General features: G+C 56.4%; 1 protein-coding gene across 1 annotated transcript; it reads right to left on the bottom strand.

The window, feature by feature from the left end:
- Window positions 1-2,063: 2,063 nt before the first annotated feature.
- Window positions 2,064-21,719, bottom strand: GPAT4 (glycerol-3-phosphate acyltransferase 4). Its single transcript, XM_069485015.1, has 12 exons — window positions 21,432-21,719; window positions 12,503-12,572; window positions 11,973-12,273; window positions 11,159-11,233; window positions 10,253-10,342; window positions 9,979-10,072; window positions 9,412-9,527; window positions 8,512-8,567; window positions 7,945-8,030; window positions 4,520-4,648; window positions 4,358-4,437; window positions 2,064-2,637 (listed from the first exon to the last, which is right to left on the bottom strand). Exons 1-12 carry the CDS (start codon window positions 21,594-21,596, stop codon window positions 2,529-2,531), a joined length of 1,371 nt encoding a protein of 456 aa, XP_069341116.1. The 5' UTR covers window positions 21,597-21,719; the 3' UTR covers window positions 2,064-2,528.
- Window positions 21,720-21,928: the final 209 nt, after the last annotated feature.

Below are 21,928 nucleotides of genomic sequence, written 5' to 3'. Positions count from 1 at the left end.
CACATCCACACAGCCCCGTGTGGCCCCTGCTGCCCCGTCCTCACATCCACACAGCCCCGTGTGGCCCCTGCGGCCCCGTCCTCACATCCACACAGCCCCGTGTGCCCCCTGCTGCCCCGTCCTCACATCCACACAGCCCCGCGTGGCCCCTGCTGCCCCGTCCTCACATCCACACAGCCCGTGTGGCCCCTGCTGCCCCGTCCCCACATCCACACAGCCCGCGTGGCCCCTGCTGCCCCGTCCTCACATCCACACAGCCCCGCGTGGCCCCTGCTGCCCCGTCCTCACATCCACACAGCCCCGTGTGCCCCCTGCTGCCCCGTCCCCACATCCACACAGCCCGTGTGGCCCCTGCTGCCCCGTCCTCACATCCACACAGCCCCGTGTGGCCCCTGCGGCCCCGTCCTCACATCCACACAGCCCCGTGTGGCCCCTGCTGCCCTGTCCTCACATCCACACAGCCCCGTGTGCCCCTGCTGCCCCGTCCTCACATCCACACAGCCCCGTGTGGCCCCTGCGGCCCCGTCCTCACATCCACACAGCCCGTGTGGCCCCTGCGGCCCCGTCCTCACATCCACACAGCCCCGTGTGGCCCCTGCTGCCCCGTCCTCAAATCCAGACATCCCCCGTGCCCCCTGCGGCCCCGTCCTCACATCCAGACAGCCCCGTGTGGCCCCTGCTGCCCCGTCCTCACATCCACACAGCCCCGTGTGGCCCCTGCGGCCCCGTCCTCACATCCACACAGCCCCGTGTGCCCCTGCTGCCCCGTCCTCACATCCACACAGCCCCGTGTGGCCCCTGCGGCCCCGTCCTCACATCCACACAGCCCCGTGTGGCCCCTGCTGCCCCGTCCTCAAATCCAGACATCCCCCGTGCCCCCTGCGGCCCCGTCCTCACATCCACACAGCCCCGTGTGGCCCCTGCTGCCCCGTCCTCAAATCCAGACATCCCCCGTGCCCCCTGCGGCCCCGTCCTCACATCCAGACAGCCCCGTGTGGCCCCTGCGGCCCCGTCCCCACATCCAGACACCCCGTGTGGCCCCTGCTGCCCCGTCCTCACATCCACACAGCCCGTGTGGCCCCTGCTGCCCCGTCCTCACATCCACACAGCCCCGTGTGGCCCCTGCTGCCCCGTCCTCACATCCACACAGCCCCGTGTGGCCCCTGCTGCCCCGTCCTCACATCCACACAGCCCCGTGTGGCCCCTGCTGCCCCGTCCCCACATCCAGACAGCCCCGTGTGGCCCCTGCTGCCCCGTCCTCACATCCACACAGCCCCGTGTGGCCCCTGCTGCCCCGTCCCCACATCCAGACACCCCGTGTGGCCCCTGCTGCCCCGTCCTCACATCCACACAGCCCCGTGTGGCCCCTGCTGCCCCGTCCTCACATCCAGACACCCCGTGTGGCCCCTGCTGTCCCCGTCCTCACATCCACACAGCCCCCCCCCCCATCCCCACCCACATGTGCCGCTGCACGGAGCCCGTCTGTGCAGAAACCGTGTCGATGCTGGGCCTCTATCGAACCTCCTTCTAAACCACGCTGTTCCTCACCCAGAAGTCAAGGGGACCCCGCAGCCCCGGGCTGTGCTCCAGCACGAGGACGTAAGTGTCGCAAGGAACATGCTGCTAGGGCTGCAGCCAGGGGGCAAGAGTGAAGGGACGAGTCCCCCAGTTCATTCACCGTCCACTTTTATTGACTCACAAAAGGAAATCCAAAGCCCTGTGTGGCAGCTCTGGGCTCAGAACTTGTCGTGCCCTGTGTCATGGCCCTGCGCTTGTAACACTGAACGTCACATGTCCTTCACTCATAGTAGCACTTTAGTCCCCACAACAATCCTGTGAGGTAGGTGTCACCACCCTTCCCCTCCTGACCCATGTTACAGATGGGGAAACTGAGGCACGCATTAGACAAAAAGCAAGTCACATGGGGAACTCAGGCTCAGCCCTGGAGTTTGAACACAGAGTGACTCTCGGGTCTCAGCACGACATTCAGTGGCCACCTGGCCTCTCCCACCCCCTTGGGACTTTCCACAAGCAGTAGCACAAAACTAGAAACTTCATTTTGCTGGAAGTCCCTGCGGACGACACTGTTCTTTTTAGCAAGTCTGCAGAGCTCCAGGGCAGGGGCGATGGCCACGCGGAAGCCCCGGCAGTGCCCCTCCCAGGCGCGGGTGCCCCATCCCACAGCAAAGTCCCGGGCACGCGGGTACTCGTCACGGACTAGCACCCGCCGTCCCTGACACAAGCGCGTGGCTGGCGCTTCCAACCACTCAGCCCCCACAACGTGCACAGGTGGAGTTGACTTTAATGGCATTCCTCCAGCGACCACCGTGAACCAAACACGGCATCTCGTCCTGGGTGGCGCCGCCCGGCGGCGTGCACTCAGGCCGCGGAGGGCAGGCTCGGCCGCCCGGCGCTCAGGAGTCCCGGCGCGGCCCTCAGCGGCTGCGTCCTGGGATCCAGCGCAGCCCGGAGAGCCAGCAGTGGGGCGGCGGCGACTCCAGCGGGCCCGCGGTCGGGACTCGGGGCGCTCAGGAGCGGCTCCGGTCCTCGTGGTTCCCGACGATCATCTTGCTGTACAGCTTCTGCTGCTCCTCTTTGAACGTGTCCTTCACCTTCTCCCTCTTCAGGCCGCCGTCCCTGTCAGAGAGCCCGGCTGTGACGGCAGGAAGGCTTCCAGGCACCCTCACACCGGGGGGACACATGGCGCTGCCCGAAACCCAAGAAAAGCCTGCCAGAAACGGGAGCACTCCATGGCTCTCTCAGGATGACCTCCGAAACCGGCCCTCAGCCCCCCAAATCCACCTTTCTACCTCGAAACGCTCACTCTTGCCCGGGGGCCACTCCTCATACCCAAGGTACTTTGTAACTGCTTAAAGCTGCCAAAGCCTTTGAAACTCTCTGCTCCGACGCTCACCTTGACCTTGCAGAGGACAGAGGAGGTTTCCTGGCACTATGGAAGGGACCGCTTTAAGAAATACCGAACTCACAATGTATCTGTAAAATTGATCTGCAAAATGTAACCTGCACAATTCAGACCCAGGGAGGCTCCGAACTCATGCCGAGCACGCACACGAGGGGGAAGGCACGTTCTTTCTCCCGTGCCCAAGAGATGGTGCCAGAGCGGACAGACGCTCACTCACACTCCTGCGACCGCCCCTCAGAGTCCCGGCTTCTCCGCCCGCGCCTCCCCGCGCCAGCCCACCGCACCCACCTGGCTGGGGCCGCTTGCTCAGGGGCGCACGCCCACCCCCCGCCCCCGCCCCCCCCACTCCTCGCCCGAGCTCCGGAGCGGAGGCCACCCTGGTCTTCATTCGGCCTCAGACACGGGACGTGGAGGCTGAGCTTTCGAGCTCTGAGAGCCTGTCAGCCCTGGGCTGAGCATCTGGCTCCAGTGCTTATCTTATGACTCTGGAAAAAAGTGACTTAACCCGAGTGTCAGCTCTCGTCTGCAGGACGGGAATGAAATCTGTGCCCTTCGTGGGGCTGCTGTGAGGATGGAGTGAGCGCAGGGGGCAAAGCCGCATCGTGGCATGTGACACGTGCTCAATAAACACGAGGGCCAAGCCATGACCTGAAAATCCACGGTGCGGTTTAACATTTGAAACTCTACCCTTTCTTTCTCACAACGTCCCTCCAAGTCCTTGCAGGTGAACCTGCGGGCCCAGAGGGTGGCGAGTTTCTCTGAACCAGCGCTCGTGCCCGTCCCCCTCCCGTCACTAGGGTGCGACGACCTCACACTCCAGTGCAAGGGCTGGTCAGCTGCGGCCAGGGGCCACAGCCAGGCTGGTCCTGCGCCTGTCACCAAAGCTCCGTGGGGATGCTGCACGCTCACGTGTGTGCATCGGCTCTGGACGCTGTCACACGACAGTGGCACCGCAGGGTCCACAGGGCCTCACGTATCTACCGACCCTCCGCAGAGCAAGTGCGTCAACTCCTGCTCGATGCGCTAACAAGCCAAGCGCAATGAAGGAAACGTCTGCCTTTCTAAGGATGGTCCAGTTCTGCCAAATGCACTGAGACCAGAGAAGGTCCGTCCTTCTGTGAGCATCTCAGGTAAGCCTGGGTCACCTCACCCAGAGACGTGGACTGCTCGGTGCCCTGACACACGGGCCCGAGCCCAGAAAGGTGCACAGAGGCAACCGCTTCAGCCCCGGCACCCTGGACGCCACGTTCCCTGAGGTCACGGCAGCACAGGGCACCTGCGAGTTGGAACTAGGGGAAAGGAGTCCAACGGCTCCCCTACAGCTGGCGCGTTAGTCCCGCACCCTGGAGCACTGCCCGTCGGCGGAGCCGCTGACTCCACACCTGCTCTGGAGACGCGTGTCTCAGCCTGGCTGGCGGCCGGCTCCGCACTCACCACAGCAGGTCCACGAGGCCTCCCTGCCTGGCGATGGCGGACTTCACTCTATTCGCGAACTGGACGGCGTCCTCATCTGCCTGCAAGAAAGCACGGATGGGACTGCTCAGCCCAGGCCCGTGGCCACCCGGTGGCGAGCGAAGGCCTCTGCCCGGGCCTTACCTCTCTGGTCATGGGGGGCAGGTACCAGACGCTGCAGACGATGGCCCAGCTGGTCATCATTCTCAGCAGGTACGTCACCATCCCGTATTTGCTGCTGTTCCAGAAGGCGTCTCCGAACTGAGGGTCGTACTGAAAGACAAGGCAGAGCTGCAGCGTGGGAAGCGAGTGGTTCTCACAATGTGGGGGCCCGCGGCAACCTCCATGGAGACCCCCTGGGCAGAGGCGGGGTGCGGAAGGGGACCCCAGGCCCTGCGTGCTCTTCTGAAGCACCTGCTCGTCTCCTGACCAAGCCGGCCTCGGCTGGGGCGCCAGGGAGGACACCCCGACAGCCTCCTCGGGGCCGGTTCCGGTCTCGCTCGCAGGCGTGTGCTCCGTGTCCACGTTTCCACACACACCCGAAAACAGAGAGCCGGGAAAACGTGCTCCCACACGCCCGTGCCCCGGCGTCCCCACACTGCTCCCTCCGCCCCTCCCCTCTCGGGAGGCCTGTCCCCACCATCCTGGCATTCGGCTAATAAAGGTATTTTCTTACGTAACCATCTGCTTTTTTTGTATCATTTCTGGTGCCCAGACCACGGAGGAGACAATCAGAAAGCGTGTGACACGCCTCTGTGTTTACACCTCTAACCAAGCCAACTATCCGCTCAGGAGGCGGCGCTGCGCTGACTGAAGCGTCACTGATCGCAAGCAGGTGACACACAAGTGTCAGGCCTCACACGCGGGCCCCACGCCTCCCACCAAGAGGCGGGAGCGTCAGGTCCTCCCGTGTGCCAGCTCCACCGCGGCAAAGGCTGCACCCAGGGGTGAGTTGCAGACAACGCGGCTGCAGCCGGGGACTCGTCGCCACACGCCGCACGGCCGCCACACGCCGCACGGCCGCCACACGCCGCACGGCCGCCACACGCCGCACGGCTGCCACACGCCGCATGGCTGCCACACGCCACACGGCCGCCACACGGAGGGCAGGCGGGCAAGGTGCCGGAGGGAGCTTGACAGGGAGCAACAGGAGCCGTGAGTCCTCCAGGACAATGGCCGGACACGGTGCCGTGGAGCTGTCATCAAACGCTGGAAGGGCTACTGCAGATGAGGCTTTGTGGAATTACAGAGCAACACTCAGGATCAGAGAGTGGGAAATCAAAGGAGACAATTTCAAGAGTTTTCCCACAGGACCACGCTGCCACCAATGCCAAAAATGCCCTTTTGGCCACGTGTGGTGGCTCACGCCTGTCATCCTAGCACTCCAGAAGGATCATGTGAGGCTGCTGAGTTTGAGACCAACATGTGCAAGATGGAGCCCCCGTCTCTACAAAACAGAGAAATTAGCTGGGCATGGGGGTGCATAGCTGTAGTCCCGCTTCTCGGGAGGCTGAGGCAGGAGGATTGCTTGAGCCCAGGAGTCTGAGGTTTCTGTGCGCTAGGCTGATGCCACTGTATTCCAGCCTGGGGGACAGAATGAGACTCTGTCTTTCCTCAGAAGAGATGGAGAGGAAACAGGGGAGGGTGCTGCAGGCGAGACTGACACATGGGCAGCGCGTGGTTTGAACTCTGAGATCTTGTAGGCCTTTCCAGCCCATGTCTTAGGATTCTCAGAACAAAAATTTGTAAGTTTGCCAAAATTACAGCCGTAAGTACAGAAAGACATTTGGATTTAACTACAGAAGGCTCAATGGTTTCACAATACCAAAAAGAGATAAGAGCAAAGAGTACATTTTTAAAACTAAGCTTATACGTGTAATTAGAAAGGAACTGTCACTGCGCTTCACAGAGCACAGTGTGGACAGAATCTGCGGGTGACAGCCCTCTGTTTAGGGCCGACTCTACTCCATGCTGGGCAGACACTGCAGAGAGAGAAAGAAGGCAAAAGCTCGAAATGGCAATAAATGCCTCAAAGTTAAATGCTGACTTAATTTTGGTGGAAATGTAGTAAGAGCCTTGAAACTGCCAAGGTGATCCCACTTTGGTTACCAACATGGGCTGCACAAAAACGAGGAACGAATCTGTGGCACGGACATTACTAACCACGCGTGGGCTCTGCTCTGGGGACCGAATGAGCAGACAGTGAGACGTACGTGCGTTTTACTTTGGACAGAAGCTGCGCCGCTCCCAAGGTCCACGTCCCAGCAGTGCTCAGGAGCCACGGCTCCAGAACTGTGGGCGTCACGGCGTGGTCCCCAGTCCAGCACCACCAACACCGCCCAGAAACACGACAGAACGAGAACTCAGAAACTCTGGCCATTTCAACGATCCCTCCAGGGGATGCTGATGCAGCTGAAGCGTCCGGCCCTGCTGTGCCGAGACCAACGGGGCTTCCGTCCACAGCTCGTGACGCGCACAGCGTCGAGCACCGACCCCAGTGATGTAGGAGGCAGGACGGCACTTGCGCAGGCCAAACGCCTCAGCCACTCCCACACCAATGTGGACGCTGCTAACGCACGGTGCTCCCAGACAGGCGTCCTCAGCAAGCGGCCCCGGAGAGTCCCAGCCGCCCATCAGAGGCCCCTGCAGCCAGTATCCGTGTGCGCCCCTGCCCTGGTCCTGTGCCTACGTGGTGGGGGGCAGCGGCTGGTGAGCATGTACCTGACCAAGAGGGACAGCTCGCCCCACAGCTGCCCCACGTGAGAAGCATGTAAAGAACCAGCTCTGCAGACAACGCAGACCCTTGCAGGGCACGGCCCTGACTCAGGCGTGCTCCCGCTGCCTGCTTCAGACGAGCCCGAACACCGTAACCACCCCGACACGGCGCCGTGAGACCGGGGTTCCTCTGGAAACAACGCGTGTCTACCATGAAATCAGACGACGTGACGTGGGTGGGAGGAGGGAGGGAAGCAGCGAAGATGACGGGGTAATCACAGACCCTCTCCAGGGAGCTTGAAGGGCGATGCGACAAGTTCTGGAGGGTGGGGACAGATCAGATGCACCCTCAGGACGCACTTCACTGCGAGGAGCTATTGCTGGGGTACGCGGTGACTCTGCGTCGTGGGGGGCTGTTTCTTCCACCCCACTGGAACAACGACCGCCCACCTCCCCTCTCCGCAGAGGCAGAAGCCAGCCCGGCGACCGCACCCGTCCCCTGCAGTCGGCCACCTCCTCCCGAGAGCAGCCCACGTTCCAGCCAGGTCCCCGGAGAAAGAGGTAAGGAGTGAGGGACAAATACAAAGCCTGAGAAGCGTGTGCCATCGCCCGATGGCGGTGGCGGGTGAGGGCTGGCATCTGTCTGTTCCCCATCCAAACTCTCCCTGGGCCCTTAAGGGGGCTGCGCGCCGTTAGCTCTCTCCTCCCCTGGCCGTCCACCCCCAGCCCAGCCCCGGGCCGCGCGGCCGAGAGGACCCACTGCCTAGCAACAGCAGCCTTCCTCCGCCCCCTCCCACTGCATCCCCTTCACGCTGCTGTGACAATGACAACGTGCACCCCCGCAGGTCTTGTACCTTGATAGCAACAGGGTAAACCGTGGCTCCAATTTCAAAACTTCCCTTTTTGAACATCATCACCGACGTATTATTGATGCAGGTTCCTAAAACGCAGGAGAGGGTAAAATGCTATTTCTGTCAGTCTTTACCCCAGATACTAGGCGTTTCCTGAAGACTAAACCTAAGAGTCAAAATTCTTCTAACGGCGCCTCACGCAGGATGCGTCTGTCACGTCCCTGACTTGCGAACGAACACGGACTGGCAACACATGGCAACGCTTCGGTTCTCTTTTCCCAGGACCCGACCCCCACGTGGCACCGCCGGCCCAGCCAGGGCAGAGGCGCTGCGCCGTGGCCGTGGGAAGGGCCTGAGGGGCGCTGCTGGTGGCAGCACAGGGCGGACCCCGCACAAAGGAAGTGCACCCTGAGGCACCCTGGTTCCAGCTGAGCGCCCCGAGCTCCAGTCCTGCAGTCAATCTGGAGGTGCAGGCGGCGGACCCCAGCGCGGCTGAGGGCCTGGCTCCTGGGAACGCCACGGTCACACTCCCGCACGCCCACGAAGCGCCGGTGGCAGTCACCCTCTTACCTTCTGGGAAGATGAGGATAGGCAGCTTGCTTTTATCTCGCACGTGCTCAGTCAGTCTTCAGAAAAGAAAAAAAACAAGGGTGAGACAATCTTACACCCACTGTTGTCAAAATGCATTTATAAATAACCTATCTTTATGTGACGCCAGTTTAGATAAAAACAAGTTAACAAATACGACCTGACCTTTTTAAGCCCACAACTAAAGCTCATAAAGAAGAAATCTGTAAGGGGAGAGAGAGTCAGACGACCACGGCTGAATTCATGCAGTCACTCAGCTCGGTGTTGGCACCTGTGCAGGGACACTGCTCAGCCCTGGGACTCCTAGAAGGGGCGCGTGCCTCAGGGCCTGGCCCAAGGCGCCTCGGCACACGCTGCTGCCTCACTGCGCGCAGCCGCGCTGGGCGGGACCTCCAGCTCCCGGCTCAGCGTTCTGTCCCTGCGACGCGGCAGAGAGGACTCGGTGCAGGGTTCCTCTGTCCCTGCGGAAGACGGTCTCCACTGCGCCTTCACGTCCCTCTGTCCACTGCACATCTCCCTGCGTCACTCGTGCCAGACTCGCCGTGTTTTCCAAGTTTGAAAAACACGGCAGCATTTATTCCACCGTCTTAAGCTTGTTTTGTGATAATGGATTCATCCTGAGATTTCACATCACAGTAAAAGCTGGTATTTTGTTTATTACATATGGGTATGATGAATAAAACAAGAAACGTTACTAACCTGGTAAATAACACTAGGGTCTCTAGACTTCTTATATTACGTTTTAGGAAAAATTTATTATGAAAACAGTATAGGCTCGTTGTAGAAGATACTAGAATTCCGCTGTGAGGAACAACTATCCCTGAAACGCTTCCTGTACTCGTCACAACTGGTCACACGGAAGAGCAGCGCTGTGCCCGTTACCTCTTGGCCACCAGGTGGCGGTCCTTCACCTCGGAGCGCTCGAACCAGACGTGCGGGCAGGCCTTCACCATGGCTCTCTGGATCACGCCCATCAGTCCCCCGTGCACCTGACCCACCTGGCCCAACACAACTCGTGAGTGCTGCGGCGTCCTCACTCGGTCCCCCACCCCAAGGAGCAAGCTCCAGGTCCCACAAACCAAGCTCTGCCACCTTGGGCACGCGATTGCTACCTGCAGATTGCTCACTTTTAGTTGGTAAACCAGAGATATGTAATGAAAAACATAACTGAAAACCCTACGAGAAAATAATAAAGCTGAGCCCTCCCTCGTGTCACAGTGCCCCTCCCTGGGCAGATTCTCGAAGGCCCACGGCCTCCCCCCTTCCGGGTCTGCCTACATGTCCGACCCATCCCCCACAGCCACACACACACTCGCTCTGCTCAGAGTCTCCTCTCAGCGCCCCACGGGCTCGCCGTGCGCAAACACGTGTTTATACCCCTGTAAAGGGCCCACAGGCCTCCCCTCCTGACCGGCCTGAAGGAAGAGGTCTTGCCTCAAGAGACCTTACCATGGCGTAATAGCCGTCACTAGCCAAAATGATCACGTCAATAGGAGAGGTATGATTGGCCACACAGATGCCACCGTTTCTTGGTCTGTTTTCCCTGGGTTTAAAACGTACGCAAAGCAACAAAAATGAGTGTGGAACAATTCATTTGGAACACGTCCCTCTCCTCCCATGCTTCATCTGCTCTGACTGAAACCTCCTGAGAGCCTGCCCTTTGCCCAGGACAGGTGAGTGGTGGTCTCTGCTGGCACCATCCCCTCTGCAGAAGTGCCCTCACCTGTCGTGGTAGGTAATGATGGCTGTCAGTGCTCGCACGCAGACCCGGTAGCACATTAAGTGAACATGTTTGCTCAGGAACTCCTTAAACCTGCAACGCAGCAAGGGTTCTGAGTTTTGTTTTACACATAGGAAGACAGGAAAAGTTGCAGGCGCCAACAATTTAACAGTCCTTTAGGAGTGCTAAGTACTTGTATAAATGTTAGTACATGCGGTATAAAATCCTGTAATATATTAGCATCCTTATGTTTACACATGAGGAAACAAAGACATAACAACGAGACTTGCTTACATTCACCTAAGTTAACACGTTGAGAATTCAAAGCCCTAGAATTTCCAGCACAGGTGGGTCAGGATGTCTCCCAGGGTCCTTTCCCCAGTTAGCACCCAGCGGCAGGCCAAGGGCTACAGGCCAAAGGCATCGGCAGCCTTCTGGCCAGCCCGGGCAGAAGAGACGTTTACTAGCCCCACAACTTCCCCACGGGAGCAAAATTTTCTTGAAAAAAGAAAGACAAAAAACCCACAAAAACCCACCCAGACAAAACCTGCCTACATTTCAAATCATTTTCTAAAAGCTTACCCTCTCACCAATTTATTAACATACTACAATGCTCAAAACTAAACATGCTGTAAAATCTGTTAACATCTGAGTCCTGGACTTTGTGGCTTCTCCTTTTTATCTTTAAAATGAGACAAATGTAAGGACAGGAGGGCAAAAAGAACAGTCACAGATAAAGTAAAAAAAGTAAAAAACTGTACTGCTAGTGCCATTGTTACCACTGGGCTGTTTCATGCACCTAAGATCCCACAGACTTGGTTGTATCCAAACACATGGCCTGGCCTTCAGTGTCGGAGCCACTGTTCCCAGGACTGCCTGCCTAAGATACAACTCCTGCACTCTACTCACCTCCCATTTGGCAAGTATCCCACCATGGTTGTGCCCACCACCAGAAGGCTAATACCCGTGAACGCGAGAGCTATCCTGTAAGAAGACGACAAGTTAAAATACAGCAAACACATTTTTGTAACAAGTATAGAATCCAACGTGTGAAAATGAAAGTGAGCATCACAAAAAACACCTCCAAGATCTGATCACCTAAGATGTGGACAGGAGTTCCCTCTAGAGACTCGAACAGGCCTGTGAGAACCACAGGTCATTCTGATCCCAAACCCACAGCGCCCTCTGGAGCTGCCCCTTGGCTGACACCCTCTCCTCAGGCATCGGGAGTCTGGAAGGACGGAAAACCCTGAAGATGGCTGCTCTGCCTGCAGGCCCTGCTGCCTTCTCCTCCCTCCTGGCCTGACACCTTGGCACAGCTTCTCTGTGAAGCAACGGGAGCCGAGCCTGCAGGTACCAGCATCTGGCAAGACAAACCCAGAAGGGCACACAGCTCACAAAGAGCGGAGTGATCAATACTGCCTCTGCACTGGCTCCCAAGCTTCAGGAAGAACAAGCCGTGCCCAGGGCCGAGTGACCAGAAAGTACAAGGTGTTCCCTTGTCCCTGCGTTGGGTCCACCTAGGTGGACAGTCCGTCCTTAGGAAACCAAGGGCCTTGCAAGGATGATCTCCAGGGCACCCTTCCAGCGTCGCACGGCCTGGCCAGTGGAGAATCACTCTACCCTTCCGTCTGAAGTGGGAAGACAAAGCAGGGACAGGCACGCGGGCCCCTCTCGCACCAGGCTGGGGCGGCGGCCGCTTGTTCCCGCCGTCCCCCCTCACCTGAGCGGCAGTAGGAAGCAGTACCGAATCAGCACTCCCAAGCCCCACAGCACGGTGAGCCGGAGGCTGATGTACTGGAAGTTGTAATTGGTTCTGCTCAGCAGGTTCCAGGACTCCAACTCCTCAGCCGAGAATCTCTTTGTCACCTCGTCATCCATAATGGTCTCCATTCCTTTGCGGCAAAAGTAAAAAATGTCGGAGAGCTCAAACTCTGGAGTGTTATCCAGAGCCTTACTGCTACCACTTCGCCGGATTTCTTTGATCTCTTCTTCTAGCGAAGTGGGGTCTTTCGCAATGATTCCTGCAGAGGAGCAGACGTGTCAGGCAGCATGCCGGGGGGCAGCACGCCGGGGGGCAGCACGCCGGGGGGGCAGCACGCCGGGGGGCAGCACGCCGGGGGGCAGCACGCCGGGGGGCAGCACGCCGGGGGGCAGCACGGAGAAACAGCCAGACTCACAGCCTACATTTACACGGGGAACAGCGCGAGGGGAATGAAAAGCGTGTGGGCACACTTTTCCAGCGGCACTTACCGTTGGTGTAGGGCTTGTACAGCTGGTGGTTCCTCTCCTTGGCACCTCTCTCCATTCTCAAGGTGGCCCACTGCGGGGACGCAGAACACAGGGCAAGAATGAGACCCTGCCCGGGCAGCAAGCACCCCACTCCCTTCTGTGACAGCCTCAACCCCAGGCACCTGAGACACACACAGCCAAGAAGCACATGTTCTAAAGGGCAACGAGGAAACACAACCCTCACCCCCACCCCACCCCGATAACCAGGACCCAGTTCAGCTGATACAGCGAACAGCTGGAAACTCAGGAAGCTCGACGCTCGCGTGAGCTGCTCAGGCTCTGTGCCCTGGTCACATCAGGAGCTCACGCTGATGGCACACGGACCTCGCCATCCCCTGCACTGCCCCACAGCAGCTACGCACAAACCACAACACCCAGCATCCTGTAAACTACTGCCCGCCACCAAATCAATCCAAGAAAGCAACAATTTCAGTTTTCAAGGAGATCTATGGGAATTAAACAAATGATGCATATGTTTGGACTGCCCAGTAACAGGGGAGAATCCCACAACGTAACATAGAAAGGCCTGGGAGTGGCTTAATAGTGTTAAGAAAAAAAATAACACTATATAGAGATTAAAGAAAAGAAAAATCCAGATTCAATTCCCAAGTTTAACACTCACTAGCTGTGTTCCTTAAGCAACATGCCAAGTCTCTGACTCTTGGTCTCTTTATCTGCAAAACAGGACTGATACTATCTCAACCTCCTACTTCATGGGGTCACTCAGGATCCACTGAAATCATGTGTCTGGTAGAACCTGGGACATGCAAAGCACCCTAATTGTCCTCATTATCACAGAAATACACAAACTCTGGAAGAGATCTGGAAAAACTCTCTTCCTTGATTAAAAATCCTCTGCATTGAAGTAAAAAGCCAGAGTCTGGGTCTCTTCCACTATCAAAGAAAGAGGTAAAAACATGAGCTCACTTCTTCCCTCCTGAATATGTCATCACTGAATAAAAAGCTAAGTCCACAATGAGTTAACAAAATAGGACAGATATTTTAAAAGATACCTTTCCAAACATCTGTTTCCGCACTTATGCAGGGTGGGAAAGAATGCTGTCGTTCCCTGACACGGCAAAATGCACGCGGCCCAAAGCATCTGGCTCGGATGCTCCGGCAGAGCCTGGGGGATCAGCAAGACTGCTCTGTGTGCAAAGCCGAGCGCCGAACTCGAACTTGAGCTCCATCAGTGACCTGACCTCACCTGGAAACTCCTTTACTCTCTACTGTCTAGAAACAAAGTGGCTCCCAGTCACCCACTCGAAAAAAGTTCGCAGGCAAGAAAACTCAGGTAGCCCATTTTCTGTACTTCAGACACTGGGCCAGTGACATCTTTTGGTTCTATGCAAGGAAGACCTTTTCCAGAAGGAAATGGTAGTAATTCCTGAAATGGAGGAAGGTAAATTCCATCTGGTTTCCTGGAACTAGGGATGAGGTGAAACAGGGCAAGAGAGTTTGCAACAAGCATTTTACACTTCGGCCAGGCCTCTGTTTTGGTGTTGCAAGAATAGTGGGAATAGAAAAACCTGATTCTGTGCTGACAATTCTGATACTTAGACTGCAACAGACAGGGAACTAGGAGATCAGGGCTCTTCAGGAGAATTTATGTCTGAAGACTGTTTCGCTGTGCAGAATTCCAGATGGCTGTGGGTTTCTGTCCTCAGTGGAAAGGCATCTGCTCATTGAGATTCCACATCTCCTAGCTCTGTAACAGCTCAGTAATAAACATCCCCTTGGCCTCCTGTTTTTCAGTATTGCAGGAACATTACAAAATGCTTCTGTGCTTAGGAAAGAATTGCCCAAAGTCACAAGGGCAGGGCAAAAGAGGGGAGGGCTGGAGGAACCTGGTTGTTAGCCGAGAACAGCCTGTTAAGAAATGGCTGGTCAGGCTGGGCGCGGTGGCTCACATCTGTAATCCCAGCACTCTGGGAGGCCAAGGCAGGAGGCTCGCTTGAGGCCAGGAGTTCAAGACCAGCCTGAACAACATAGTGAGACCCTATCTCTACAAATAGAAAAGTTAGCTAGGCATGGTGGCTTGCCCCTGTAGTTCCAGCTACTCAGAAGGCAGAGGCGGCAGGATGGCGTGAGCCTGAGAGTTCGAGGTTGCTGTGAGCTGTAATTGTGCCACTGCACTTTAGCCTGGGCAGCAGAGCGAGAGCCCTGTCTCACAAAAGAGAAAGAAAAGAAAAGAAAAGAAAAGAAAGAAAAGACAAGACAAGACAAGAAAAGGGCTGCTCAGTGAACTGGATTCCTTTTACCTGAAGGAAACCAAAATATTTCACCCCGAAATATGCTTCTTTGACATATTTCAAGACAGCTAGAAGGGCTAGAAATACAAGAATAGCTGAAAAGCTGTCTTTTGTGGCAGAGACGGCATCTGTGGAGGCAATACAGGGAAGTAAACAGTACGTGCAGACAGGCTTCTCGGAAGCACCCCTGCCCCACCTCTTGTCAGGATCCAGAGAAGACTGACAGGGGTCTGACACCTCAACACATTTACTGCCACACTAGAAAAAAAATAATTTTCCCTGGGGCCACAGTGTTTTATTATGAAAACAGAATAAAAACTCCCAAAGCAAAACAATCCTTTCTAATTTAATGAAAAATTTATTTTTTGTTTTCTGTGCATGAGTTATATGCAACTCGGAAAACCGTTCTCGTTAACTCCCAAGGTGAAGAGACGTGTGAGTTACATATGCTTCACAAGGCACTAGGCTCAAAGCTAGCTTGAGTTAAATACAACTCACATGGCAGTTAATGTGTTAAAAGTCTGAAGGAAACCTCTACCATCCATTCTCTCTCTCAGAGGGCAGGGAAGTCATCTGCATTGCAGGACCACCTTTGCTGGCCAGGCCTCCTGTGCTCTCCCCCATAACCGTCTTGCCGCCCTAAACTGATTTACCACCATAACCTGCCTCTGGCCATGCCCTGGGTCCCCTCTTTCTGCAACCTCAAGATGGTATAAAAGCATCAACTCTGGCCATTGCTTTGAGATCTCTGTTAGACTCCTGTGCACGTTAATAAATTAGTATGCCTTTTCTTCTATTTATCTGCCTTTTCTCAGTTAATCTTTCAGGGACCCATCAGAGTGCAGCAGGGCAGGTTTCGCTGGGCCCTACACACCCTGGGTGTGCACGAGAAAGGGCCCCTGGGAAAACACAGTGTCCTCTCCAATACACTCTCACGTCACACTTCTGACACACGTGGCGCTGGTCCCCACAGCAAGCAACTCCTCAGCAGACACCAGCTGGGTGCCCTCTAATCCAATTCAGTTCTGACTCCGCCACCCAGAGCACCCAAGAGACACCACAGGTTAAGGGCTCAGTTCCACGAAGACTGTCCCCACCTTCAGACACCAGCTGACGTCCCAGATTACGATGTGCACTTCTGGCTGACCAGCTACAAACTGGCGTTCAATACTTTGCTAGACTGATTGACAGAACTTGGGGAAATGCTTTCCTTATGTTTCTGGACTCACTATAAAGGACACAGCTCAGGAAGCACCACATGGAAGAGATGCATAGGGCAAGGTATGGGGGAGGTTCCACACCCTTTCTGGGGCACCGCCCTCCAGCACCTAGAAGCGCATCAAATCTTGTTGTTCAACAGTTTTCACAGAGCTTAACAGAGTTCGGTCTCCAGCCCCAACCTTGCCACAGGTCGTTTGCCGGGGGCGGGGGGGGGTCTGAAAGTTCCAACCCTCTAACCACTTGGTCTCTCCGGGCAGCAGCCCAGAGCCCTAAGCCACCATCAGCACACACAGGTGGGCCCAGCCCCAGCTGTACAGGCCTGCCCTAAGCCACCGTCAGCACACACACAGGTGGGCCCTAAGTCACCCGTCAGCACACACGCAGGTGGTCCCTAAGCCACCATCAGCACACACAGGTGGGCCCTAAGCCACCCGTGAGCAGACACGCAGGTGGGCCCTAAGGCACCCGTCAGCACACACACAGGTGGGCCCTAAGTCACCGTCAGCACACACAGGTGGGCCCTAAGCCACCTGTCAGCACACACACAGGTGGGCCCTAAGCCACCGTCACCACACACAGGTGGGCCCTAAGCCACCGTCAGCACACACAGGTGGGCCCTAAGCCACCGTCAGCACACACAGGTGGGCCCTAAGCCACCGTCAGCACACACACAGGTGGGCCCTAAGCCACCGTCAGCACACACAGGTGGGCCCTAAGCCACCGTCAGCACACACAGGTGGGCCCTAAGCCACCGTCAGCACACACACAGGTGGGCCCTAAGCCACCGTCAGCACACACACAGGTGGGCCCTAGTCACCCGTCAGCACACACACAGGTGGGCCCTAAGTCACCCGTCAGCACACACACAGGTGGGCCCTAAGTCACCCGTCAGCACACACACAGGTGGGCCCTGGTCACCCGTCAGCACACACGCAGGTGGGCCCTGGTCACCCGTCAGCACACACAGGTGGGCCCTGGTCACCCGTCAGCACACACACAGGTGGGCCCTAAGTCACCCGTCAGCACACACGCAGGTGGGCCCTAAGTCACCGTCAGCACACACAGGTGGGCCCTGGTCACCCGTCAGCACACACAGGTGGGCCCTAAGTCACCCGTCAGCACACACAGGTGGGCCCTAAGACACCCCTCAGCACACACACAGATGGGCCCTAAGACACCCCTCAGCACACACACAGGTGGGCCCTGGTCACCCGTCAGCACACACAGGTGGGCCCTAAGTCACCCGTCAGCACACACAGGTGGGCCCTAAGACACCCCTCAGCACACACACAGATGGGCCCTAAGACACCCCTCAGCACACACACAGATGGGCCCTAAGTCACCCGTCGGCACACACAGGTGGGCCCTAAGTCACCCGTCGGCACACACGCAGGTGGGCCCTGGTCACCCGTCAGCACACACGCAGGTGGGCCCTGGTCACCCGTCAGCACACACGCAGGTGGGCCCTGGTCACCCGTCAGCACACACAGGTGGGCCCTAAGTCACCCGTCAGCACACACAGGTGGGCCCTAAGACACCCCTCAGCACACACACAGATGGGCCCTAAGACACCCCTCAGCACACACACAGGTGGGCCCTGGTCACCCGTCAGCACACACAGGTGGGCCCTAAGTCACCCGTCAGCACACACAGGTGGGCCCTAAGACACCCCTCAGCACACACACAGATGGGCCCTAAGACACCCCTCAGCACACACACAGATGGGCCCTAAGACACCCCTCAGCACACACGCAGGTGGGCCCTGGTCACCCGTCGGCACACACAGGTGGGCCCTAAGTCACCCGTCGGCACACACGCAGGTGGGCCCTGGTCACCCGTCAGCACACACGCAGGTGGGCCCTGGTCACCCGTCAGCACACACGCAGGTGGGCCCTGGTCACCCGTCAGCACACACGCAGGTGGGCCCTGGTCACCCGTCAGCACACACGCAGGTGGGCCCTGGTCACCCGTCAGCACACACGCAGGTGGGCCCTGGTCACCCGTCAGCACACACGCAGGTGGGCCCTGGTCACCCGTCAGCACACACGCAGGTGGGCCCTGGTCACCCGTCAGCACACACGCAGGTGGGCCCTGGTCACCCGTCAGCACACACGCAGGTGGGCCCTGGTCACCCGTCAGCACACACGCAGGTGGGCCCTGGTCACCCGTCAGCACACACGCAGGTGGGCCCTGGTCACCCGTCAGCACAGACGCAGGTGGGCCCTAAGTCACCCGTCAGCACACACGCAGGTGGGCCCTGGTCACCCGTCAGCACAGACGCAGGTGGGCCCTAAGTCACCCGTCAGCACACACGCAGGTGGGCCCTAAGTCACCGTCAGCACACACAGGTGGGCCCTGGTCACCCGTCAGCACACACAGGTGGGCCCTAAGTCACCCGTCAGCACACACAGGTGGGCCCTAAGACACCCCTCAGCACACACACAGATGGGCCCTAAGACACCCCTCAGCACACACACAGGTGGGCCCTGGTCACCCGTCAGCACACACAGGTGGGCCCTAAGTCACCCGTCAGCACACACAGGTGGGCCCTAAGACACCCCTCAGCACACACACAGATGGGCCCTAAGACACCCCTCAGCACACACACAGATGGGCCCTAAGACACCCCTCAGCACACACGCAGGTGGGCCCTGGTCACCCGTCGGCACACACAGGTGGGCCCTAAGTCACCCGTCGGCACACACGCAGGTGGGCCCTGGTCACCCGTCAGCACACACGCAGGTGGGCCCTGGTCACCCGTCAGCACACACGCAGGTGGGCCCTGGTCACCCGTCAGCACACACGCAGGTGGGCCCTGGTCACCCGTCAGCACACACGCAGGTGGGCCCTGGTCACCCGTCAGCACACACGCAGGTGGGCCCTGGTCACCCGTCAGCACACACGCAGGTGGGCCCTGGTCACCCGTCAGCACAGACGCAGGTGGGCCCTGGTCACCCGTCAGCACAGACGCAGGTGGGCCCTGGTCATCCGTCAGCACAGACGCAGGTGTGATGGAGGGGCTCACTGTGAATAACAGAGGACACTCCCATCATGGGGGAAATCCCTAGGGTTTTAGGATCTCTGTAGCAGGAACTAGAGGCAAAGACCAAGTGTATTTTATATTACATACACCACAGGCCAATGTGCAATAGCAATGTCTGGTAACTACGCAACTGGCTTCTCTGAGCTGTCACTTTAAAAAGTATAGTTTTCAGTTGGACGCAATGGCAGCACACCTGTAGCCCCAGCTACTCGGGAGGCTGAGGCAGGAGGATGGCTTGAGCCCAGGAGTTCGAGGCTGCAGTGAGCTATGATGACGTCACTGTACTCCAACCCAGGTGATAGTGACAGACCCTGCCTCAAAAAAACCCCAAAAAACCCAAAAGGACTTCCACAGGTCCATGAATTAATCACCTGTTTATAAATGTGAACTAAACCCAGACAGCACTTACTGCCATCTCCTAAGCTTACCAGCTATTCTACTAATGCTATCCTGGTGGAGGTTTTTCACAGTGGCAAAAGGGCATGAATAGAATTATACTCTTCTACAGAGATCCTGTGTACCACTCAAGATTTTTTTGGACTGAAATATATGAAAATTACATTTCCTGACTGACTAATTAAAACAAATACTATCCATCAGTAAAACGGCCAGGCCAGAAGTTGTCTGGACCACCACGTCTCAGATTTTAACACACATGTGAATCAAACGTAAAGACAGCTCAGTAGGTCTGGACTGGGCTTGAGATCTCCGTTTCTAACCAACCCCCAGGTGACACCTGTACTGCCGATCTCCATACTGTTCTCTGAGTAGCAAGGGACAGGCACAGATAACCCCGGAGATTAATTATCCTAAGCAGTGCTCAACAATCCTATTCTTGAGAACAGGTACTCAAACAAATCCACGGCAGCACCGTTCGCCACAGCCAGCGAAGGTTGAATCAGCCTGTGGACGCGAATCGATGGCTGAAGGGAAAGGCAAATCACAGTACGGACACGCAGGAAAATAATGCAGCCACACACACAAAAGGAAAGTGCTGATACGCGCTATGATGCAGAAGAACCTGGAGAATGTCATGCTAAGTGAAAGAAGTCAGACGCAAAGGGGCACATTTTCCATGAGTCCATTCCCAGGAAATGTCCAAAATAGGTAAATCCACAGAGACAGCTGCAGACTCGTGGGTGCCGAGGGCTGCGGGAGGGAGAGACGGGGAGGGAACGCTTAACGAATGCGAAGTTTCCTTCCGTGTTTTTGTTTTGTTGAAATCATCACAAGGAACATGGGGTTTCCTTTTGGAGTGAAGATGTCGTGGAACTGAACTGCGGTGGGGACTGTGAATATACTAAATGCCACTCAATTGTTCACTCTGAAATGGTTGATATTATGTTGTCAATTTCACCTCAATTTTTTAAACTGTGAAAAAAATCATATTCTCATAGGAATAGTAAATACTATAAAAGATACAACCCAAGATTTAATGGCACACATAAAGATATTTCCCACTGCAACATCTCACACAGCTCACTTAATTGTTCCGAGTCACCGTCTTCACTGATAAAGTGCAGACACTTACCTTGTCCACCACAGAACCATAAGGAACCAAAGGAAAATGAAAAAAAAATTATTCTGCAAACCCTAACGAACAAATAACGTATTTTTTTTTTTTTTACCATTATGAGTGTACCTCTCAAATTATACATCATCTCAATGAGAATTCTTAAAGATTTGGGGGCTACTAAAAACAGACACACTGCAATTAAATTACCAATATCTGAACAGAGACACTGAAAGTCTTGTGGTGTGGATCAACTTCCAGAACACATCACTTCTTACCCATTGCCTTTACAATGTGACCAATTCTGTTCAATGGCAGAATTAGGTTAAGTTTTGACATATGTTCAGAAATTTTTTATCCTTCTCCTCTATCTTTAAACAAAACTATTCAAATGCGCTTTTCTATTTATTCTTTTTGTCTGAAATGCAACAGTCTACTTAGGACAAATGCTTGAAGGAGAGAAAAGGCTCTCTCTCCCGTGCTCTGTCGTGAGGAACACGGCAGCCTGCGCTCGGGCACCTGCTAGGGAAGAGGAGGTCGGCCTGGCAGTGGTCCTTTCCCTCTGCGCTACGCCTGTCTGTTTCCAAGAGTGACACACACAGGAGCTGAGGGGCATGGAACAGGTCCCTTTGTGTGGCACGAATCAAGCATACAAGTACCTTAGCGCAGTAAGAAAGACTGCTAGAGGCTTTCCCAAATACATGTCTAGTGACTCTTTCTACTCAAAATGCCACTTCCCATCTCCCAACTTTCTCCATGGCCAAGAAAGAGATAACAATGAACCAGGTAAGAACAATTCTTGCTGCTCTGAGCACTTCTTCCCTCCTCTGTGAAGCAACCTCTTGTAACAGCGCAACTCACCGCAAAGATTTTTAACAAAGTTTTCATGTAGAGCTTTCGGATACCAAAGGAGACACCAAAAATGGCTGGGACTATGATGAAAACGAGAAGGAGGGTGAAGAGGACAGTCAGGGAGATGCCCAGGAGGTTGACAATCAGGCTGTCAAAAGGCAGCAGCAGGAACATGGTGGACGACTCCGGCAAGGCCAGTGCCCTCTGTCTCGCGAACAAACCACAGCCTTCAGATGGGCCTTTCCGACAGCACCAGCCTGGGCAAGGAAGCGGGTCCCCGAGGGAAAACAAACTCCATTCCAAGGTTCACATCATTCACGTGCCTGAATAGAAGGCTTGCGAGGACAATGACTGGCGAAAAGGACCGTGAGAGGCAGCTGAAAATGCCAGGTCTCCCCGAAACAGATGGGCCTGGGTGGTGAGCAAGGCAGGAGAGATCTTCAGTAAAAGCATCCAAGTCCAGGCTGAGTTCCGTGCAAGTGGGCAGCGAGGGAGGGTCTCTGCTC

Source organism: Eulemur rufifrons, chromosome 12 (genome assembly GCF_041146395.1).
Source record: "Eulemur rufifrons isolate Redbay chromosome 12, OSU_ERuf_1, whole genome shotgun sequence".
NCBI lineage: Eukaryota > Metazoa > Chordata > Mammalia > Primates > Lemuridae > Eulemur > Eulemur rufifrons.
The sequence above is the reverse complement of the archived record's forward strand: the minus strand, read 5'-3'. Positions and strand labels throughout refer to the sequence as shown.

What these genes read in the sequence shown, in the direction of transcription:
- GPAT4 (XM_069485015.1), bottom strand. Translation starts at nt 21,596, where the DNA reads ATGTTCCTGCTGCTGCCTTTTGACAGCCTGATTGTCAACCTCCTGGGC. An exon ending in ATCATTACCTACCACGACAG is followed by an intron (nt 10,073 to 10,252) that starts GTGAGGGCACTT and finishes TTTTAAACCCAG; the next exon opens with GGAAAACAGACCAAGAAACG. An exon ending in GGCCTCGTGGACCTGCTGTG is followed by an intron (nt 2,638 to 4,357) that starts GTGAGTGCGGAG and finishes GCTCTCTGACAG; the next exon opens with GGACGGCGGCCTGAAGAGGG.